The 23,339-nt window shown below is 39.6% G+C and overlaps 1 protein-coding gene across 3 annotated transcripts in view; it reads right to left on the bottom strand.

The window, feature by feature from the left end:
- The window catches only part of CSMD3 (CUB and Sushi multiple domains 3), a 790,297-nt gene that overhangs the window by 676,034 nt on the left and 90,924 nt on the right, over window positions 1-23,339 (bottom strand). For all 3 annotated transcript variants that reach the window (XM_068397267.1, XM_068397268.1, XM_068397269.1), the window contains exon 2: window positions 15,205-15,427. In XM_068397267.1, the coding sequence (XP_068253368.1) occupies window positions 15,205-15,427 (223 nt within the window). The remainder of the gene's footprint in view (window positions 1-15,204; window positions 15,428-23,339) is intronic.

Raw genomic sequence — 23,339 nt, 5'->3', positions numbered from 1 at the left:
TAGGAAAGAATTTCTTCCTAATGTCTACCCTCTTTCAGTTTAAAGCCATTAGTGTCCTAACACTACATGCACTTGCAAAAAGTCCCTCTCCAGCTTTCCTGTAGGCCCCCTTCAGGTACTGGAAGGCTGCTAGAAGGTCTCCCTGGAGCCTTCTCTTCTCCAGGCTGAACAAGCCCAACTCTCTCAGCCTTTCTTCATAGGAGAGGTTCTCCAGCCCTCTCATCATCTTCATGGCCCCCCTCTGGACTCGCTCCAACAGCTCCATGTTCTTCTCATGTTGGGGGCCCCAGAGCTGGATGTAGTACTCCAGGTGGGGTCTCATGAGAGCGAAGTAGAGGGGCAGAATCACCTCTCTTGACCTTCTGGCCACTCTGCTTTTTTTGATGCAGCCCAGGATACAGTTGGCTTTCTGGGCTGCAAGTGCACATTGGTGGGTCATGTTGAGCTTCTCATCAACCATCACCCCCAAGTCCTTCTCCTCAGGGCTGTTCTCAATCCATTCTCCACCCAGCCTGTATTTGTGCTTGGGATTGCCCTGACCCACATGCAGGACCTTGCTCTTGGCCTTGTTGAACTTCATGTGGTTTGCACAGACACAGCTCTCAAGCCTGTCAAGGTCCCTCTGGATGGCATCCGTTCCCTCTTGAGTGTTGACCGCACCACACAGCTTGGTCTCGTCAGCAAACTTGCTGAGGGCGCACACAATCCCACTGTCCATGTTGCTGACACAGATGTTAAACAAGACCAGTCCTAATACCGACCCCTGAGGAACTCCACTCATCACTGGTGTCCACTTGGACATCGAGCCATTTACTACAACTCTTTGAGTGTGACCATCCAGCCAATTCCTTATCCACCAAGTGGTCCATCCGTCAAGTCCATGTCTCTTTAATTTAGAGACAAGAATGTTGTGTGGGACCGTGTCAAATGCTTTGCATAAGTCCAGGTAGATGACATCAGTCCTTCTTTCCTTATCCACCAACGTTGTAACTCCGTCGTAGAAGGCCACCAAATTTGTCAGGCACAGTTTGCCCTTAGTGAGGTCATGTTGGCTGTCACCAACTACCTCCATATTTTCCATGTGCTTTAGAATAGTTTCCAGGAGGATTTGCTCCATGATCTTGCCAGGTACAGAGGTGAGACTGACTGGCCTGTAGTTCCCTGGCTCTTCCTTTTTTCCCTTTTTGAAAATGGGGGTTATGTTTCCCCTTTTCCAGTCAGTGGGAACTTCACCAGACTGCCATGACTTCTCAAAAATGATGGATCGGGGCTTAGCAACTTCATCCACCAGTTCCCTTAGGACCCGCGGATGCACCTCATCAGGTCCCATAGACTTGTGCAACTTCAGGTTCCTTAGATGGTCTCGAAGCGGATCTTCTCCTACAGTGGGAGGTTCTTCATCCTCCCAGTCCCTGCCTCTGCCTTCTGCAACTTGGGTGGTGAGTCTAGAGCACTTGCCAGTGAAGACTGAGGCAAAAAAGTCGTTGAGTACCTCAGCCTTCTCCATATCCTGGGTAACAAGGTCTCCTGTTTCCTTCAGAGAGGGCCCACATTTTCCCTAGTCTTCCTTTTATCACTGACATGTCTATAGAAGTATTTCTTGTTGTCCTTGACATCCCTGGCCAGATTTAATTCTATGAGTGCTTTAGCTTTCCGAACCTGATCCCTGGCTGCTTGGACAATTTCCCTGTATTCCTCCCAGGCTACCTGCCCTTGCTTCCACCCTCTGTACGCTTCCTTCTTGTTGCCTGAGTTTATCCAGGACTTCCTTGTTCATCCGTGCGGGCCTTCTGGTGTTTTTGCCTTCCTTCCTCTTTGTCGGGATGCATTGCTCCTGAGCCTGGAGGAGGTGGTCCTTGAATACTAACCAGCTTTCTTGGGCCCCTCTTCCCTCCAAGGCTTTATCCTATTGTACTCTAGCAAGCAGATCCCTGAAGAGGCCAAAGTCTGCTCTCCTGAAGTTCAGGGTAGTGAACTTGCTGCGCACCCTCCTTGCTGCCCTATGGATCTTGAACTCCACCATTTCATGGTTGCTGCAGCCAAGGCTGCCCTTGAGCTTCACATCCCCCACCAGCCCCTCCATGTTGGTGAGAACATGGTCCAGCATGGTACCTCTCCTCATCAGCTCCTCTATCACTTGGAGAAGGAAGTTGTCATCCATGCATTCCAGGAAACTCCTGGATTGCTTATGACCTGCTGTGTTGTCCTCCCAACAGATATTGCGGTGGTTGAAGTCCCCAATGAGGACCAGGACCTGTGAACGTGAGCCTACATCTACCTGTCTGTAGACGGCCTCATCCGCTCGGTCTTCCTGGACAGGTGGCCTGTAGCAGCCGCCCACTATAATGTCTCCCATCCCTGCCTTCCCTTTAATCCTCACCCATAAGCTCTCTGTCGGCTCCTTCTCCATCCCCAGGCAATGCTCCAGGCACGTGAACTGGTCATTGACATAGACAGCAACACCCCCTCCTCGTCTCCCCTGTCTGTCCTTCCTAAAAAGCCTGTATCCCTCCATTCCAATGCTCCAGTTATTGGAGCCTTCCCACCACATCTCTGTGATGTGGTCATAACCTTGCAGGTATGCGCACGTCTCTATCTCCTCTTGTTTGTTCCCCATGCTTTGTGCATTTGCATAGAGGCATTTCAGTTGGGCCCCCAACAAAGCTGACTTACTGCCTGAAATTCCTTTTTGCTGCTCTTCTGGTGTTCTCCTGCTGACCTTCCATCCTTCTCCAGTCTCTGGGCACCTGTTGCTGGTCCTGGCATCGGACTGGCTGAATTGGGATGGACTGAGGTTCCCCTCCCCTGACAACTCTAGTTTAAAGCCCTCTTCACCAGCTTGGAAAGTCTTTGACCCAAGATGCTCTTGCTCTTCTCTGACAGATGGACCCTGTCAGCTGCCAGTAGACAGCCGTGTCCCGTGGTCTAAGTAGCCAAACCCCTGTCTGTGGCATCAGTCCTGTAGCCATGTGTTGATTTGCCTAATTTGACTGTCCCTTTTAATCCCCTTCCCTTTGACAGGGAGGATTGAAGAAAAACCTACCTGAGCCCCAGAGTCCTTTACCACTGCTCCCAGGGCTCTGTAGTCCTCCTTGATACGCCTCGGACTGCTCCTGGCTGTATCACTGGTGCCCACGTGAAACAGCAGCAGTGGGTAATAGTCCGTGGGCTGTACTAGGCTCGGTAGTCTCTCCATGACATCCCTGATGTGAGTCCCAGGTAAGCAGCACACCTCTCTAGAGAGTGCATCAGGTCGGCAGATGGGTGCCTCTGTGCCTCTGAGTAGAGAGTCACCTACCACTATCACCCATTGCTTTTTCTTGGTAGGACTGGTCTTTATACGGGGAGCACACTGGGCTGCCTTACTGAGCTCCAGCGTCTCTTCTGATACAGCAGGTCTTTCCTCCTCAGACTGCAGAGGACTGAAGTAGTTCTGCAAGGGCACCTCAGGCTTCAGGGGGATTCTCTTCCTCTTCCTTTATTTTGCAATCATCAAAGAATAGGTTAGGCCATGTTATCTTAATTCCATATATGAGTAATCTTAACTGTCATTAAAAAAACTATTCTCAGTAAACAGAATCAGATAGTGGAGTAAGCAAAACTTATAAGGGAAGTAATCATTACTGCAAACAGAATATCTCACAAAAAAGAGGATGAGTGAGCTACCCACATTTCACACTAACATAAGCAGTTACAGTTGTTACTTTTTACTTCTCTAACTGATAAAGACAGTCAAACAAAAAACCTATGCAGGAACTTTCAAATATTTTCATTGTCCCTTCATTGTTTATATATATATTTTATAAAAATGCTAAATATAACTTTTTCAAACCACTGAGACACATAACGTAAATCGTGAAATCAATACAAAATTATTCTCAGGACACAATCAATCTAACAGGGTATACAGTGAATAGGGGTTTTTAAAACATTGAAGGTTAGTCCTGATCTGTATATTTCTTGAAATTTTTTCTTTGAATTCAATACCAGGAATAACTGAACACTTCTCTAAATACCAATCTGTAAAAAGCACTTTGTTTAAGCAAACACATTTTTTATTAAAAAAAAAAAAATCCCACACAAAAAGCACAATAAATATATTTTTTTGTGTATTGAGGATTATAATTATTTTGAAAAAACAGTAACTCCTCTGTTTTTGAGATGGCTTCTTCATGGTTCAATATCAGTTTAAAAACTTCTTACAGCTGCACCCCATAAATCAGTGTTAAGAATCACTGCTATATAAATTTGGATCACATCAGCATAATTATGAAACTTGGTATTACAGCATGTTGATCAATAACGTGGTTCTAAACAACAATAAAACAATGTCCAATAATACTCCGAGAAAAAAACTGATTTAATTTCCCTAGACAACCACTGAGAAAACCTTAGTCACAGAAAGATTAAACCTACTTCTCCCAACACCTGGGGTTAGAAAAGAAGTTTTTAAATCCTCCACATAAAACTGAACAATCATATCAAATGTAACTCTAAGATTCAATATACCCAAAGCTGAAAGCCTACCAGAATCTTGCTTATTACAGGTGCAAGTACTATGACACAAATAGAAACTTGACGAGATTTTTCAGTTGAGGGCTTTTTGTAATTTTAGTTAAGGCCACTGAGAGATCTTAAAAAAGTGATCTTCAAAAGCGGTAATTTCACAGGTAGAAACTAGAAACAGAAAATGGTAAAGTCAAAAAAGAAAAATTATGAGATGATAATTAATTAGGATGGGTTTAGAAAGGTAGGACAGAGACAGATAAAACAATTTCACTAAGGATTGTGGAGTGGAATGGCATAACAAATAAATTATAGACAGTAGTTTGATAGTGAAAGCAATATTGTGAAAAGAGGAAGGTGCAAATACATTCAGAGCTTATTTTTCATGGGAAAGCCTACTCAAATCTATTGTTTTCCATTTTAACTTTAGAAAAGAAAGATATCTCTATTTTAATTTTTTGGTCTATCTGTAGCCATAATTACAGAATTTATAATACACACTCAGAGAATGAGGCATGTACATAGTATTTATATGTGGAAACATCATACCTTTTTATAATACTTTTTATAGTATTTCATTTAGAAAAATCCTTACTTTAACTTGTTTACATAGTGAATAATATTATTTTTCACACCTCTGAGTTCTGTATTTTGGCCAATCAAGAAGTTTACTTGATTTTTCCTTTTTTTGTGTGTGGCATGGAGGATTTTATGATGATTTTATATTTTAAATATATTTTCACTTCCTATAATCACTTGAAATCCCAGTGGAAATAAAAATAATTAATAGAAACTAAGACAGCCACGATTAATTTTCACATGGTCTGCTATAACATGTTTACAATGGCACTGGGACTAGGCAAAAAATATTTCTGCAATTATTAATAATCAAATGGCTATGAGAGCTAATTACATTGATTAGCATGTCACTGTGACTTTTTCACCCAGGTTATATTTATAGAGTTGAATTATCAAGTACCATACTACATATTTCCTATGAAGGCAGTAACCTAAGGAATGACTTAGTTTCAAATTTAAAAAAATCTGTACTTAATTCCAGATTTTGCCATGGGAGAAAACTTGTGTTAGTCATTATGATTTAAAAATTGTGTCCTTTAATATTTACTGTTGCCTTCAAACTGTACAAATCTTTTTGCAATTCATCAACAGCTATTTTCTAAAAGACAACTGAAATACTACAGTATATGAACATTTGCAGTACAGAAATAGCCTAGAAGTGCAGCTGTTTTCACTCAGGACTTTGCCAATTTTGTGTATGTAGAGTTCCACTTGGGAGTTCGCATGGGTCTGCTATACCCTTTATAGCATCCATCTCTTCTCATTCCTGTCATATCTTACTCGTTTCTTACAGAAGTTTCTCATTTTTTTTAGAAATTGGTGTAATATATTATATTGGTGACATATATCAAAGGTGCTATCTATCTATCTGTCTATCTATATGCTATCTCTTCTAAACATTCCTCATTTTTATACTTAGTGTTTATTAGTTAGATCATCACACTGGGCCTTTTTCATTTCACTTTTTCCAACACCCAATATTCCACCCAAAAATATGAGCTTCATTCTTTGTGTATAGATGCTTGTTACTCCAGAGATGTGTTCTCAGCAACAACTGTAATCGCCTTATAAAAGAGTACTAGGGAAAGGTCCACCTCCAGGATTTAGCAATAGATGTCTTTATTGGTCTCTTGCAGGCCATAGATAAGGATGAATAGCATTTGTCCAAGAAAAGATTCCTTTTGTATAGTATTAGAAAAGACCTGAAGGAGATGAGGATTCTCTGCTTGAACGTCTCAGTTAAAATTTAGCCTAGTTATATAGTTTTAGTATGGCAGATGTACAGAAAGGGACTTTAAACTGTGAGCAAGAAAATCAAATATATTTTATCTTAGAGGAACTTCTAATATTGTTTAAAACTGGATAAAATATACATTTCTTTCTATGCACAGTTAATTTCATATTACAAGGAAGCAATATTCAACCACCAGGATTACTTCAGTCCTTTGTATAGTTGTTATCAAGCTAAGCTTCCTATGTACCTCGAAAAGTAGAAGTGTAGTATATGTGTTTTACAATGCAAAAACGGAAGCACATTGTAATTTAGTCAAGACCGTATAAGAAAATTGTACAAATTTATGACTGAATTTGTAAATCCTAATTAAAAAGACATTTTTACATAACTATCTATGTCGCTACATTTAGATCCTGAAGACTTGCACTGACTACAGAAGAACTGACAGCAGAGTTGGAGATCATTTTTTTGATACTACTAATACGTAGAAAGAATCTCTGGGGTTTGGGGTTTCTTTCTGTTGTTTTTTTTGTTTGTAGGAAAAGCCACTCTTCCATGTCAGCAGATTCAGGAATTTCTAGTATACTGTCGATATTAACTTCTACTGAGGTAAAATAAAATATAACGTATTTTATATTTACATAAATAATTTGGATGATAAAATATTCACTTCAAACTGTGCAATGTAATGTGATCTACAGGAGCCCCTTTTCAGTAATAAGCTATCACATTCACAATTTAAGACAAATATCAGAGAGACAGAGGGAAAAGTTCTCCAGTTCAAGTCTTATGCCTAAATATTACTTCATTCTAGTAAGTGTATATGCAAATACACACACACACACATATGTTTGCACAGTCATGTTTCTTTTGGCTTTCTGCAGACATGAGTTAAAATATAATGATCATGCCTTTCTTCAAAAACAATAGAAATAGTCTATTCATGTAAGAACTAAACATTCAGAGTTTAGTTTAGTAACAGTATATGGTTGTTCTAGATATATTCTGATTCAATTGTCAGCTTTATGAGGTATGTTTATTGATATTGTCAACTGCAACAATGCAAGGTGAATTTAACAACCAGTTTAAGAGTTATCTTTCTGCCATGTAAGTAAATCTAACAGACACCCCTGCAATAGAATGAGTCTTTCCCATAGACTGTAACTTTCTGGGACAAGATTATTATTGTGAACTATCATTCTTTCCCCTTTTATAGCTGGAACATAGATGGAAGACTAATGGCCACAGAGAGTCTGTGCTGGCATGCTGTAGTATAATGTCATATATGTGTGTCGTATATAAGTGGTCTCCACAACAAAAATCAGCTTTGCTTTCTAGACTGTTTCAAATCTCATAAAGCAATTTAGCAACACAAAGAAAAATGAATAACTAATACTTAGCAGAGCTAGTTCTCAGAGATGGCCACACTCATCTCCCTATAAAACTGGTATATGCACTCTTCATCTGTATAATGCTAGTTACCAGCACACAATTGATGTGAGCTACTGTTCTTTCAGCTTTGTATTTATAATTACAATGCCAAGCGTTTTGTTGCTTCCATGTATTTTCTTTATAAAGCAAACTTTTCAGATGGAAAAAAAGGGATCTCCATTTAAATGTCTTGCCTGCTCAGAACCCATCTCTCAGAGCTGAATATCTATTTACCTGTTACATTCTGCTACATTTTTTTCAATTATCTTTGTTTCTCTTATCTACAAGCTGAGCTGTATTTATTGCTGTGTGTCCCTACCCATGTTCAGTCCATTTTCAAGATTCTACATATCTTCTGTTTACACCTTTGTCGTATTTACTTTTTTGTTCATGCAGTGAATTTTTTTTTGTTTAGATTAATTCAGTTCTGTTACCTGTCTCATCATTTTCACTTTGATTGCTGGTTCACTGTGCCACCTTTTCTTTTTTTAATTGCCATTGTTCCCTTCTTCAGTCTGCACTGGTCTTTGTTCTTTTTTCCTTCTGTTTCCTTATCTCTTCATTGGTCTTTAACTAGCACTTATACCTTTTTTTTTTCTCTTTCTTTATAAGTGGAGTGTGTAATTCCATTTGGTTTTGTTCACTGGTCCCTAAATTCTCAAGTGAAATTCCTTCCTTTCTTCTCTTTCCATGAAATAGTGGAAAAAGCTAGATCAGCTGAAAGAAAAGTCAACGAGTCAGTGATCACCAATTTGAAGGTGTTTCCAAAGTGCTGAATCCTTAATTTGATCCTAATCATCTCACAGTTTCTTCTCTGGTTACCAGTTTGGACAGAAAATGAACAGTGGCAAGAAAAGAAAAGTACATGTACTCAGGGCATAATAAACAGTCTGAGTGAAAAAACTCAGAGCTACAGTTGCCTCTGATGATAATGGAATTTTTTGAGGTTCAATAAATGGTTCCTTGTCTCCCTATCAACAGCTCTTGGTCTACATCATTATCCAGAAAGACTTAAACAGAGGAGTGCAGAAGGAAGATTTGTATGTTTTCATTTGTTAAGGTTAGTTGGGAATAAAGACCTGAATTACTGCAAGTATTCTACTCTGACATGTCTTAAAGGATTAATAAGCAAATAGTCAAAGAGATTTTGTCTCTGTCAGATTTAATCTAGAACCTCACACAGTTGCCATTTTTTTTTCTTTATTTTATTAATACTGAGTCTGCTAACTTGAGCAACAGTTATGATAGTAGATGAACGGTACAGAACTAACTTGGGGGATAACTCTAACAACAGGACTTGAAATGACAATAATATAAGCCAAACGATAATACTCAGAAAGGGTCTTTATATGGTTTAAGTAAACAACGCATTGTTCATATGAGAAAGAACTTACAAAGAACAAAAGAATATACATGCATGAAGTAAAATGGAGCCACATACAACAAAGCTTGGATTCAAAAAGGAGAATCAACACACCATCATGACATTTTGCCCAAACAAGACATTGGCACAAGCCCTGGGCACTCTGTTCTACATCTTGTAGTACTGTAGGTTACCTAAAGACAAAGGAAGTGGGAAAGAAAAGAGCAAGTAAAACAAGGCTTAAAGTCAGGAAATTCTGTAAGTGGAAACCCTGACATAGCAGAAGTGGAGGAAGAAGGAGGCAAAAGCAAGGAAAAAATGTGGGGTCTTTTTTTTGTCTTTGGTTTTGGTGAGAGTTAATATGAGAAAGATTGGAGCACTTGCTAACAAATAATAGCATAATAGATTCTCGAAAAAAATAAGGTAGCAAGTTTGGCTGGGATATAGTAAGGGATGTAACATAAATATAAACCTCCACAAAGAATTAAGGTTAGAGTTCTAAGGATCAGTAGAAGGAAAGAGTCAGAAGAAAAAGATTACAGTAGCTACCAGGGTGGCATTAGGTGACATGTAACAAGCTGGAGATTGCACTAATGTTAGCAGCAAAGCCTAATTGTTGCCTGTTTGACCCAGACTTCTACCTATTAAAAGGAGAAACACATATTCAGCATAGTTAGAATAAGAAATGGAAAACCAAGCAGTTCTATTAAATGAGGGCACTGGAAGTTTCTGCTATTGCCAACATTCATTCTTTTGCTAGCCTTCCTACTTCATAAAATTTCTGTAAGATAATTTTGACAATTTAGCACATGTAAGATGTAAATTATAATTCTTCTACTTTAAAAATAGGAAGTTTTATAGGCAAAATCTAGTCTCCCAGAAATATATTTTTCCCCTTTAAAACTGGGAATTTTAGTATTTTACTTATTGCTATTTATTTTTTAAGTAAGAAAATAAACTTTGTTTTAAATTATCTCATGCCCTGAATGTTTTTCAGTAAAATTTTAGATGTAGAAAAAAAGCATCATAGAATACCAGGGTGGAAGGGACCTCAAGGATCGCCTTGTCCAACCTTTCTTGGCAAAAGCAGGGTCTAGACAAGATGGCACAGCACCCTGTCCAGCTGAATCTTAAGAGTGTCCAATGTTGAGAAATCCACCACTTCCCTGGGGAGATTATTCCAATGGCTAACTGTTCTCATTTTGAAAAATTGTCCTCGTGTCCAATTGGAATCTCCCCAGGAGTAACTTGTACACATTACCCCTCTTCTTTTCCATGTGACTCGTTGTAAAAAGGGAGTGTCCATCTTCTTTGTAGTCACCCTTTAAGTAGTAGAGTATGGTGATGAGGTCTCCCCTAAGCCTTATTTTCTCAAGGCTGAACAAACCCAGTTATCTCAGCCTTTCCTCATATGGTAGGTTTCCCAGTCCTTTGATCACCTTTGTGGCCCTCCTTTGGACCCTCTCCAGCCTGTCCACATTTTTTTGTGTAGTGGGGACCACAACTGAACACAGTATTCCAAATAACGCAAATTATTCAGAGAAAGTATACCTTAAATTTGTGACCGGTTTTGAGCTAAAACACAATGTTTTAATATGTTGTCGGTAATACTTGGCATATTTATGATGGAGAGACAGGTATCTCACAACACTATCAGGCCAGGAGCAGGCACTGATGCAGTGACAGCAGGGTGCTCAACTCATCCATGTGGGTGCTCCCTTACCAGCTGGTGAAAGCACTCATCCTTCTCCTACTGTGGTCCTCTAGACCACAGAAGCAGGTCCAACTCCTAAGGCATGGCCAGAGCAGCTGGTTTGGCTTCTTGTCCTGGCATATCCAATAGTTTTCCATGCCCTTTTCAGTTAGTATAACCTCATCCCAGAGCCAAGTAAGCAGCCAACTCACCTGCCTGCAACCCTAACAATATTTAGTATGAATTAATATTAAGGATTCATTGTAATTTTACATATTTCTACTCCCATTTTTTTCTCTGCTCTTAATTAGTTGGATCAAAGAAAATAATCTTAATTTTATAGTCAGTACCACCCATTCTAAGTGGAGAAATATCTGTTATTCCATATGCTATGGAATTTAAAGTTTAGTTTTGAGCATATTCCTCTGTTATGTGATAATGATTTCTTTTTTGAGTAGTTTGCAACACCGTTATCAAAATATGAGTCTGTTTGTTTAGTACCAATTTCAAACCTTTGGAAGTTCTAGGGTGAAGAGAGCATACCCAATTACATTTAACATAGTAAGATGTTTTAGGAGAAAGCAACTCATTGATAGAGAAAAGGCAGTGGATATCTCCATAATTTTAGTGAATTTCTCCTACGCAGCTCAAAAGGACTGATTAGTAACCTGTGCATTTGATTCTTATTTGCCTCACAGGGAATGTAGATAAAAGGATGATTCATCTTGCTTAAAAAGAAGAGATTAGAAAAGATGACTCTTAGCTCACTTTTTAAACACTGAGAACGTTAAAGCTCCCTTCCATTCAAATTTCCAAAGAGGAAATTAACCATGAGTAGGTAGAAAAAAGTCTTTAATTCATCCAGTTAAATATTTGGACACAGTGATCATATCACCATTTCAAAATATCTCTGCAGATACGTTCTGGTCTTGCAGGCTCTCAAACTCAAGCAAAATATATATTTATTAAATGTTCAAAAATTACTGTTTGTGCCAGTTTGTCATATCTCCACTTCTCATGGTTTTTAGATAAACATATTCATGCTTCTTTCAATTATGTAAACAAATGAATAGCTGTCACAAAATTATTATACCTTTTTGCTAACAGTGGAGCTTTCCAAACTCCCATACCATGTATCTCCTTTTGAAGATGACGGATAGTGAAATTTTCTGATTTTTTTTCCAGAACGTTCTGGTAGACTTGTCTTTTTCTAAATAATTTTATTTTTAACTTTAGAAAATATGTAATTTTGGTTATTACAAAATTGCTTTCTGAACAGAAAGGTATGAAAGATACTTTTAGTGAACACAATGAGACAGAAATATGCTGGACTGAATTATTCTGCTGGGCAAACTCAAGTGGAAGAGGAGGGTGTACAGATCATGGAAGGAGGGGCTGGCCACTTGGGAGGAATATAAGTCTGTTGTCAGAGGATGTAGGGAGGCAACTAGGAAAGCTAAAGCCTCCTTGGAATTAAACCTTGCCAGAGAGGTCAAGGACAACAGAAAGGGCTTCTTCAAATACATTGCAGGTAAAACCAACGTTAGAGGCAATGTAGGCCCACTGATGAATGAGGTGGGTGCCCTGGAGACAGAGGATAAAAAGAAGGTGGAGTTACTGAATGCCTTCTTTGCCTCTGTCTATACTGGCTGGAGGCTGTTCAGAGGAGCCCCTGACCCCTGAGGCCCCAGAGGAAGTCAGGATAGAGGACTGTTTGCAGAAAGATAGTAATAGTTATTGTATTTTGTGACAATGTTCTCAGTGACATCCATTGACATTCTCAGTGACATCCCTTGACAGGACAAGGGGCAACGGGTGTAAGCTGGAACACAGGAGGTTCCACATAAATATGAGGAAAAACTTCTTTACGGTGAGGGTGACCGAACACTGGAACAGGCTGCCCAGAGAGGTTGTGGAGTCTCCTTCTCTGGAGACATTCAAAACCCGCCTGGACGCGTTCCTGTGTGATATGGTCTAGGCAATCCTGCTCCGTCAGGGGGATTGGACTAGATGATCTTTCAAGGTCCTTTCCAATCCCTGACATTCTGTGATTCTGTGATTCTGTGATTCTGTGAAAGGGTGTTTTTATTTTCTCATTATCCTCCTCTGACTTGATTGGTAATAAATTAAATTTTCCCCAAGTCGAGTCTGCTTTGCCCGTGACAGTAATTGCTGAGAGATCTCCCTGTCCTTATCTAGACCCATGAGCCTTTCATTATATTTTCTCTCCCCTGTCCAGGCGAGGAGGGGAGTGATAGAGTGACTTTGATGAGCACCTGGCTTCCAGCCAGGATCAACCCACAACATTACTCATTTGACAACCAGAATTCACATCCTGCACAGTTTTGAGATGAAGAATTTTACTGTTCTAATTTCCTTCTAGTACCATGTTACATTTTCTTTCTAGTGGACAGATGCTGGATTGTTATGCAATAGTTAAAGAAAATTAAATGTCATTAACAATGATCAACACTTGCTATATAATATTATGAAAATGCATCCCTTTATTGGAGCAGCACTATGCAAAGTAAAATGAAACTGCATGTTCCTTCATTAGGAATGCATATTACATTCTTCATCACAGTATCATAGACTCATAGAATCAGAGAATGATTTAGGTTGGAAGGGAACTTTAAAAACCATCTAGTTACAGCCCCTCTGTCATGGGCAGGGACATCTTTCACTAGGCCAGGTTGCTCAAAACCCCATCCCGCCTGATCTTGAACGCTTCCAGGGAGGAAGCGTCCACAGCTTCCTAGGCAGCCTGTTCCAGTGTCTGACCATCCTCATCGTAAAGAATTTCTTCCTTCTATCTAATCTAAGTCTACCCTTTTTCATTTTAAATCCATTAACCCTTGTCCTGTCACTACAGGCCTTGGTAAGAAGTCTTTATCTATCTTTCTTACAAGCCACCTTTAAATATTGAAAGGATGCAATATGGTCTCCCTGAAGCCTTCTGCAGTTTGAATAGCCCAAACTCTCTCAGCCTTTCTTCATAGGAGAGGTGTTCCAGCCCTCTGATCATTTTTGTGGCCCTCCTCTAGACCTGCTCTAACAGGTCCATATCTGTCTTGTACTGGGGAACCCCAGAACTGGACACAGTACTCCAGATGGGCTCTCACAAGGGCAGAGTAGAGAGGAAAAATCACCTCCCTCAACCTGCTGGCCACACTTCTTTTGATGTAGCCCAGGATACGGTTGGTTTTCTGGGCTGCAAGTGCACATTGCTGGCTCATGTCCAATTTTTCATCTATTAATATCCTGAAGTCCTTCTCTGCAAGACTGCTTTCAATGCATTCATCCTCCAGTCTGTTCTGATACTGGGGATTGCCCTGACCCAGCTGCAGGTCCTTGCACTTGACCTCATCGAACTTCATGAGGTTCTCATGGGCCCACTCCTCAAGCCTGTCAATGTCCTTCTAGATGGCATCCCATCCCTCAAGCAAATAAACTGCACCACTCAGCTTGGTGTCGTCAGCAAACTTGCTGAGGGTGCACTCAGTGCCACTGTCCATGTCATTAACAAAGATACTGAATAATATTGGTCCCAATACGGCCCCCTGTGAGACACCACTTGTTACTGATCTCCATTTGGACATTAAGCCGTTGACTGCAAGTCTTAGTATGAGGCCATCCAGCCAATTCCTTATCCATCAGATAGTCCACCCATCAGATCCTTCTCTCTCCTATTTAGCAACAAGGATGTTGTGTGGGATCATGTCAAAAGCCTCATAGAAGTCTAGGTAGATGACAACTTGACTTACAGAAATCAAGATAAATGATAATAAATATGACTAGTAAATGTATAGATAATATATTTGTTGCTATTGCAGAATTATTACGTAACCCTCAAGCTGCAACGTTCCAAAACTCTGAAGTAGACACTGATAAAAAATGTTCTGTGACCCATCACACTCTTGATTTTTCAAACTGTTTTTTTCACTCATGTTATCCCTTTGTGTTAGAAGATGCTCATACATAATTGCAAAAAAGTTATCTATTCTTTCTGTTTTAAATACGTTATCTTTTTCTGATCTCTCTCAAAAGTCTCCTGTTGCAACGATTACAGAAGTTCCACAGCTACTAGATCATGCAAACTGAGACCTCCACAATCTCATATTTGCTTTGCATTCATTTACCCATGCCTTTATACTTCTTAATTAATTACATTTTGTTGAGACAAATTTTATATGAGGTATAGATTGATTTTAACACTTACTTTAACTGGAATTAAAGTACTTTTTTTTATTTTAAGACATTTATGATTAATTAAGGAAAGTGCATCTTAAAGTCTAAATAAGAAAGAATCTATAATTTAAAAATATTAGCTTTAACTATTTTCTCACATATTTTTAAGACATGAATACAAGTTACATTTTAATAATGTTTATTATTTACCTTGTCCTAAAGTTTGCAGGATGAGGATGCCCATCATACAATGACAAATAATCATATTCTTCTTCTAGAGCAAAAGACTGAAAGACGATCTGTATTCTGTTTCTTTCTTCTGCTATTATAACCCATGTACAGTTTGCACCATTTGGATATCCGTATGGGAAGCCAGGGCTCTCTATAGTGCCATTAAGTCCTTTTAGGGTTCCACCACAGGTATAAATAAATCCTAAAAAAAACCCAAGGAAACAAAAGTTAGCAATCTTTTTTTATACCAACCTTCAATAAAATAAGTCACTGTAACTCATGATTTCTAAAAATTATTAAAATACTTCTTTGCAAGTACTGCACTTAGAAAGGTAAAGCTCATGTTTTAATACAAATCCTGTCCACTTAATGTGAAACAACACCACCCACGTAACAAATGTGTCTTCCATACTGTTTATGTAAAGACATATGGTAGCATCTTTGCAAATAAATATACATGAACAACTTCTGTGACTAAATTTGATCACCTCTGAGGCAAAGTATTTACATCAAATCCCTTTTTTGTAAAAAAAAAAAAGGAGAAACAGCCAGAGCAAAGTAGAATCATAGAATCACAGAATCATAGAATTGTATTGGGTGGAAAGGACCTTTAAGATCATCAAGTCCAACCATTAAACTAGCACTGCAAAGTCCACCACTAAGCCATGGCCCTAAGCACTCATCTTTAAATACCTCCAGGGATGGTGACTCCACCACTTCCCTGGGCAGCCTGTTCCAATGCTTGATAACCCTTTCAGTGAAGAAATTTTTCCTGATACCCAATCTAAACCTCCCCTGGTGCAACTTGAGACCATTTACTCTCATCCTATCATTTGTTATTCGGGAGAAGAGACTAAAACCCGCCTCACTACAACCTCTTTTCAGGTACTTGTATATAGCAATAAGGTCTCCCCTGAGCCTCCCTTTTCTCCAAACTAAACAACCCCAGTTCCCTCAGCCTCTCCTCATAAGACTTGTGCTCTAGACCCTTCACAAGCTTCCTTGCCCTTCTTTGGACTCTCTCCAGCACCTCAATGTCTTTCTTGTAGTGAGGGGCCCAAAACTGAACACAGTATTCAAAGTGCAGCCTCACCAGTGCCAAGTACAGGGGGACAATCACTTCCCTAGTCCTGCTGGCCACACTATTTCAGATACAAGCCAGGATGCTGTCGGCCTTCATGGTCACCTGGGCAGACTGCTGGCGCATATTCAGCCGGCCATTGATCAATACCCCCAGGTCCTTTTCCACCAGGCAGCTTTCCAGCCACTCTTCCCCAAGCCTGTAGTGTTGTGTGGGATCGTTGTGACCCAAAGGCAACACCTGACACTTAGCCTTGCTGAACCCCATACAGTTGGCCTCAGCCCATTGATCCAGCCTGTCCAGACCCCTCTGCTGAGCCTTCCTACCCTCAAGCAGATCAACACTCCCGGCCAACAAGTAATGAGTCACTGCCACCAAAGTAAATGAGACATCCCTTGACAGGACAAGGGGCAATGGGTGCAAGCTGGAACACAGGAGGTTCCACTTAAATATGAGGAAAAACTTCTTTACGGTGAGGGTGACCGAACACTGGAACAGGCTGCCCAGAGAGGTTGTGGAGTCTCCTTCTCTGGAGACATTCAAAACCCGCCTGGACGCGTTCCTGTGTGATATGGTCTAGGCAATCCTGCTCCGTCAGGGGGATTGGACTAGATGATCTTTCGAGGTCCCTTCCAATCCCTAACATTCTGTGATTCTGTGATTCTGTGATTCTTTTGGTGTAGGTCTGATACAGATTACATCTATTAACTTTCTGCTGTGTCTCCCCAGATTTTGGGATTGGAAGAGGCTGAAAGGCTGTTTTTTATGAACAAGCTACCACTCTACTCTGCTCTCATGAGACTCCACTTGGAGTACTGTGTCCAGCTCTGGGGCCTCCAACATAAGAAGGACGTGGAGATGTTGGAGTGAGTCCAGAGGAGGGCCACGAAGATGATCAGAGGGCTGGAGCACCTCTCCTATGAAAACAGGCTTTGAGACTTGGGCTTGTTCAGCCTGGAGAAGAGAAGGCTCCAGGGAGACCTTGTAGCAGCCTTCCAGTACCTGAAGGTGTGACGGACAGAGTTTGTATGCCTTAAACAACTTGTTTGACAACTCTGGCTGGAGGAGGGTATGTGTACTACAGAGGCCTGCAAGTCTGGCAAGAGATAAGGGCCTTGGGAACAGAACAATACCCCTGCTGTGCCTTAATTGTTGTGATTTACAACTCTGGCTGAAGGAAGAGATAAGTCGTGAGGAGGCAGGATGGTATCTTTTCCTTGGGGCCAGCCTACATGTGCAACAACTTTGCAAGGCCTCAGCCACGCTTGTGCAGAAGCGGGGTCATACAGCGGACACCACAACTAGGGGATCACGACCACCAGACACCCCTTGGGGGACCACCGACTCATGTAGAGAACAATCTAAGACTACAAAGCGCAGGCGTCCCAATTAGCATGGGAAGTGAGCAGAGGGGGGGAGAAAAGAGGGATGTTACCACCCTCTCCTATCTCGCATGCAAATGACCTAAAGTATTTAGACCTTCTCACTTGGGATGCTGGTGCACGCTCCCTCCTGCCACCTGAGGACCTATCCTGCAAGCGGTTTCACTATGAACAACTTACATCACTGGATCCCAGGGTGGTGATATCTCTCTTTTCCTCTCTCATAGTCTCTATCCTCTTTTTCTTTTCCTTTTTCCTTTTCTCTCTTTTCTCAATGCTTTTAGAAACCCAAGACACTTACAACCATGCCACTTTCCCTGTATTAATAAATTGTTTTTAATTTCATACCAGTTATTTGGTGTTGTTTCACCCTAATTTACTCCAAGGGATTTATGAACTAGTTGCGACCAGGTCGTAACAGAAGGGAGCCTACAGGAAAGCTGGAGAGGGACTTTTTACAAGGGCATGTAATGATAGGACAAGGGGGAATGATTTTTAACTGAAAGAGGGTAGATTTAGATTAGATATTAGGAAGAAATTCTTTGCTGTGAGGGTGGTGAGACACTGGACCAGGTAGCCCAGAGAATTTCTGGCTGCCCCCTCCCTGGTAGTGTCTCTTTGAGCAACGTGGTCTAGTGGAAAGGTTTCCCTGCCCATGGCAGGGGGTTTGGAACTAGGTGATCTTTAAGGTCCCCTTCCAACCCAAACCATTCTATGATTCTAAGCATTTTCCAATCAATAACTCTGGTTTATAAAAGCTGTGTACTTAAAGACTCAATGTGAAATAACCGTCCGTTGCATCATTATATTATCTCATGTTAATAACTGCATTGTGTATTTGTAACCAGAAAGAACTTTATAAGCTTTTCTGTATCTATATAAAATATTAGGATGAACAGCTTTCGTGTTTTGATTGACCCTAAGCTGGTGTTGTGATTTAACCCCAGGAGTCAGGTAAACCCCACACAGCTGCTTGATCACTTCCCCCCACTGGATGGGGGAGAGAATCAGAAAGGTTAAAAGTGATAAAACTTGTGGATCGAGATAAAGACACTTTAATAGGTAGAGCAAAAGCTGCACACATAAGCATAGCAGAATAAGGAATTAATTGGCTACTTTGGCAGGCAAGTGTTTAGCCATTACCAGGAAAACAGAGCTCCATCATGCCTAACAGTTACATGTGAAGACAAACACCATAACCCTGAATGTCTCCCCTTCCTCCTTCTTTCCCTCAGCTTTTATCACTGAGCATGAGGTCATACGGTATGGAATATCTCTTTGGTCAGCTGAGGTCAGACGTTCCAGCTGTGTCCCCTCCCAACTTTTTGTCCATCCCCAGCCTATTTTCTGTGAAGGGTAGCATGAGAAACAGGAAAGGCCTTGACACTGTGTAAGCACTCTTCAGCAATAACTAAAACATCCTTGTGTTATCAACACTGGTTTTGCCGCAAATCCAAAACACCATAGGACCTACTATGACAAAAATTAACTCGATCCCAACCAAAATCTGTACAGTGGGTCAAAGATGAAAGGTGGATCTGCCAACAGATCTTTTTTGACATGACTATCCCCAAATGTCAGAAATGGCCCCTACATTTCAAAAGCCAAATTTTCTTGGACTATAAGTAATTTTCTTTTTATATAGAAAATCCATTTTCTGAGAAAAAAATAGAAGATACGAATAATTATAAAATGATCTCCCCCAAGTCACTGTGTCTTGGTAGGGCAGGTCCTTTTCTATACTCTTGCTCTCAGTTCTAATGCTCACAGTAGTTCCTAACTCCTCTAGGTCCTTAGGATATTTTTTTCTTTCCACCAGCTTTGCAGTCTGACTGTACTTCTCCACTACATCCCCTCTCCAGGCTTTCTGCTCTCTTATCCCTTAAATATTAGATCAGTTTTCCTCTTCCTCAAGTGTGCTCAAAGCAAGCCCCCTCTGCTAGCGGGGGGATTTCATCAACTGAGAGAAAGCATAAAGTGCTGAGCTTTTCAGCCTGCTCTTTCAGAGAAACATGATATATATATTTCGTAACAAACAAACCAGATGCCGCCTCTTTAATTATACAGACATGTATATATTTGAGGTCATTAAATCATCTTCTTTATGGCACATTCACAAGCTTGTCTTCGTGTTGAGCGTTTAAATGTGCAGAGAACCCTTTCTCTGAAGTACTAAGCAGAAATCTCCGAAGATTTTACACTTTGTATTGATGTACTGTAAAGTAACTTTTCTTAACAACAGAAGAGGGACATATACAATATTTTCATCTTGGCTTTTTCATATTTATCACCCATGATAAGAAAAGATGCCTCTTTAGAAGTGTGATTACTCTTTTACTACAAATACCAGCATATCATAGATACATAGGACAGAGAGGGAATGGAAGATCCTCTTAGAAAGTAATTAGGGCTTTATTTACCTCATCTCACATGTATAGCAAATTTTACCTTCTACTGCAAATTAGCTTAGAGAATTCATTTTCGTATCAGTGCCTACGCACTTTCATTCGTTATCAACCTTCATTGCTAGGAGTCTGTTTTATTTGTGTCTTTCTGCATCTCCCTCATGTACTCAAACTATTTTTAAATCTCCTTTATGTGTTATTATTTATTATCGAAGCTCAGCTGGTTTTAGCACTTTAAAAATCATTTGTAATACAGTTTATGCACAGGTCACTTTACAAAACTAAACTATTTACTCATCAGATCTTCATCCTAGAAATCTAGCACCTCCCATCAGATATAGTCATTGGAATAAGTCTTTTAAAATAGCTAAATGTGCATATATTTATCAATTTATTTTTTCCTAGAAATCCTTTGCTGAGTCCTACTTCAATTAAATTAGAGAAAAAACCTGGAGAGAGAGAGAGACTGGGAAATTAAATAGCCTGAACTGTTAATTTCTATGCATCTCTCCAGACCAAGTGTGGAAAGCACAGTGCGAACTTTGGCTCAACGTTATAATACAGCTCCATGATTCAGAACCTGTGTCACTGTTGCCATGTGTAAGTCAGTATAGCTATCAACTACATATCTGCTATTGTGTTAATTCAATGCAAGCTATAAAGAAAAACTCAAACAATAGGCCTTCTGTGATCAAAATAAAATTATATTTTTCCAAAGAAAGAACAGAGCCAAAACAATGAGAAAGTGTCTTGTGAGATGATACACTACTTATTAAGGTGATATAAGGTGATACTACTTATTAAGATGATACACAAGTTATTAATTTATGTAGAAGATCCACTTCTTTTACTCCATATCCAAACTGCAACAAAAGAGAATTATTCATATCCTGCAAGATTACATAACCTGGATATTTTTCAACAATGACTAGCAGAATGGAACACAGCTATGCACGTGTCAGCAGACACATTTTTAATTCCAAGAATGGAAAATACAAACAATGAAGTTTGATTTTGATAGGACTACAATTTTTGTCGGTAAAATAAAAAATCATGCCAACAGAATACATACAACATACACTTTAATCTCTACTTTCATATGTTAATCCATTGTGCAAAGCTCTTCACTTTGGCAGACCAACTTGGTTGCATTCAAAATAGACAACATGCATCAACTGACTGGTCTGATCAAATGTTGAAGACATGACATTTATTTTCACGAGGCAAAATTCGTGATGAAATAACTGGTAGCATATACTGTGATCTTTTTCATCTAGATTTCAGAACTAACATTCAAACCAGAATTTATCTGAAAACTGTTTATCATTAGAGAGGGTTTGAGTCAAAGTATGAGATAAAGAATTTTGAAAAGATTGAAGTTAGACTAGAAAAGAAAATTACTTGTTGAAGTAAGTGTGAAGATGAACACCTCCACTGATGATATTCTCTTAATAGTTAGTATGATTCAAAGTTGTATTGTTTTCTACCAGATTTAAAAATTCAGATATTTAATTGTCATCAATTTTACATGGACAAGTATTTCTTGAAATCATAAAACACTACCACCCTTCCTGATTACAGTCATCCTTTGATTCATTGTGGGATTACAGTAAGCATCAGTAACATCAATTCTTACTTAATCTTTTTATTCAACTTTCATTGCCTTCTAACAAAGCAGTAATACTTAATGCCATATCCATACCCCTTGCCCTTGGATGTCCCACAACTATACTCACTCAGTACACTACAAGCTTGTCTTTTGCTTTTTCTTTTCCTCTTGATCATTCAATTATACTGTTTAATAACATATTTCCACACCTCTCACCTTCCAAGTACTCCATACCTTCTGTTTAATCTCCTTTGTTTTATGTCTTCTTTAATAGCAGTCATCACCATAAGATAATTATACTGTGTCTGCATTATTAACACACTCACACATTTCTAAGTTGCTCGTGTATTTCCTTTTAAAGAGGTATTTAATACTTGCTATCATTTACTTTAAGAGTAAACTGAGAAAATGGAAGATGAGCTGTTCACATGCTGCTCTTTTTCTCCTGTATCTTTTCTGATACCCTGGTCATATTTCATCTTTCACTTGCACTGATCTCAAAGCACAGTCAATCATATATTAAAGTATTCCTTAGCCATGTCATCCATGTTTATTTCTCTTTTTTTGTGCAATCTATGTTTTTGCAAAATTGTTCTTTTCCTCCTAGATGGTGGAAATTTTACTCATTTGTCTCTCCTGCTCTTTGCACGTTTCTGCAACACCTTTTTATATTTGTGATCTTTGATCACTTGACTGTCTTTGGCAGCAAGGAGCAGTTAATTTTCATGATGACCATAAATCAGGAAGGATTGTTCTCTTCTGTTGTGCTGGATTCTCTTTCTGTTGACTTGCATTATCATCACCTTAGGTTTTATGGTTCCTGTGTGTTCATCCTTCTTGTTTCCTTATTCTCCCCTATAGTCCTGTTTGTGAAACCTCTTGCATTTGTAGCTTCATATTACACTCTGATATGTGTTTCTTAGCACTTCAGAGAACCTATTGGAATGCTACAGTGACGGATTTCATAGCGATGTGAAGCCTTCCCTATTTTGTGAACCCTTTTCTCCCTCCTATCAATACTTCTTGGTTTTGGAAAATATATACACGATATTTCTCTCTAAATCATCTCAGCTTCTCTATCATTTTAATTGTTCTGACATGCCTTGCACCAAGATCTTTGAGCCAATTTACAAAATGGAGAAGAGGAAGTTCTCATCAGTTGTAATGACTGTATTTTACTTTGGACTATGTTTGAAATTTACCTTTTTATCTCTTCTCATCATGTCTTAGTTCTCTTCCTTTTAAGCTTATCCATTTCTGAATAAGCCTCTTTTCTGCACAGAACAAGCCTCTTTTCTCTAACTTTAACTTCCAACACAAAGTTTTATTAATTTTTTTAACATCAGTACAAACATGCAAGATAATTTCCTCCTTTAATGTACTGGATTTAGTACTTTCTTACTCTCCACCTTTTTCTCTGCCTCCCTCAAATGTTCAGCAGCTTGCATACTTCTTTCTTTTCCTACTGTGCTGTCATAACATATGTGACTGGTGACTTTTACACTAAAGACACTCACTGATGTCCATTCCCACCAGAACATTATAATCCCCCGGTTCTTTCTAAGTCTAGTTTTCCTCCTGTGCTAGGCATGGAAGGTGCACATACCAGCAGCAACCCAGCACACCAGAACAGAAGC

The sequence above is a fragment of the Nyctibius grandis genome, chromosome 3, assembly GCF_013368605.1.
Source record: "Nyctibius grandis isolate bNycGra1 chromosome 3, bNycGra1.pri, whole genome shotgun sequence".
NCBI lineage: Eukaryota > Metazoa > Chordata > Aves > Nyctibiiformes > Nyctibiidae > Nyctibius > Nyctibius grandis.
This window is presented reverse-complemented; position numbering and strand designations above follow the sequence as displayed.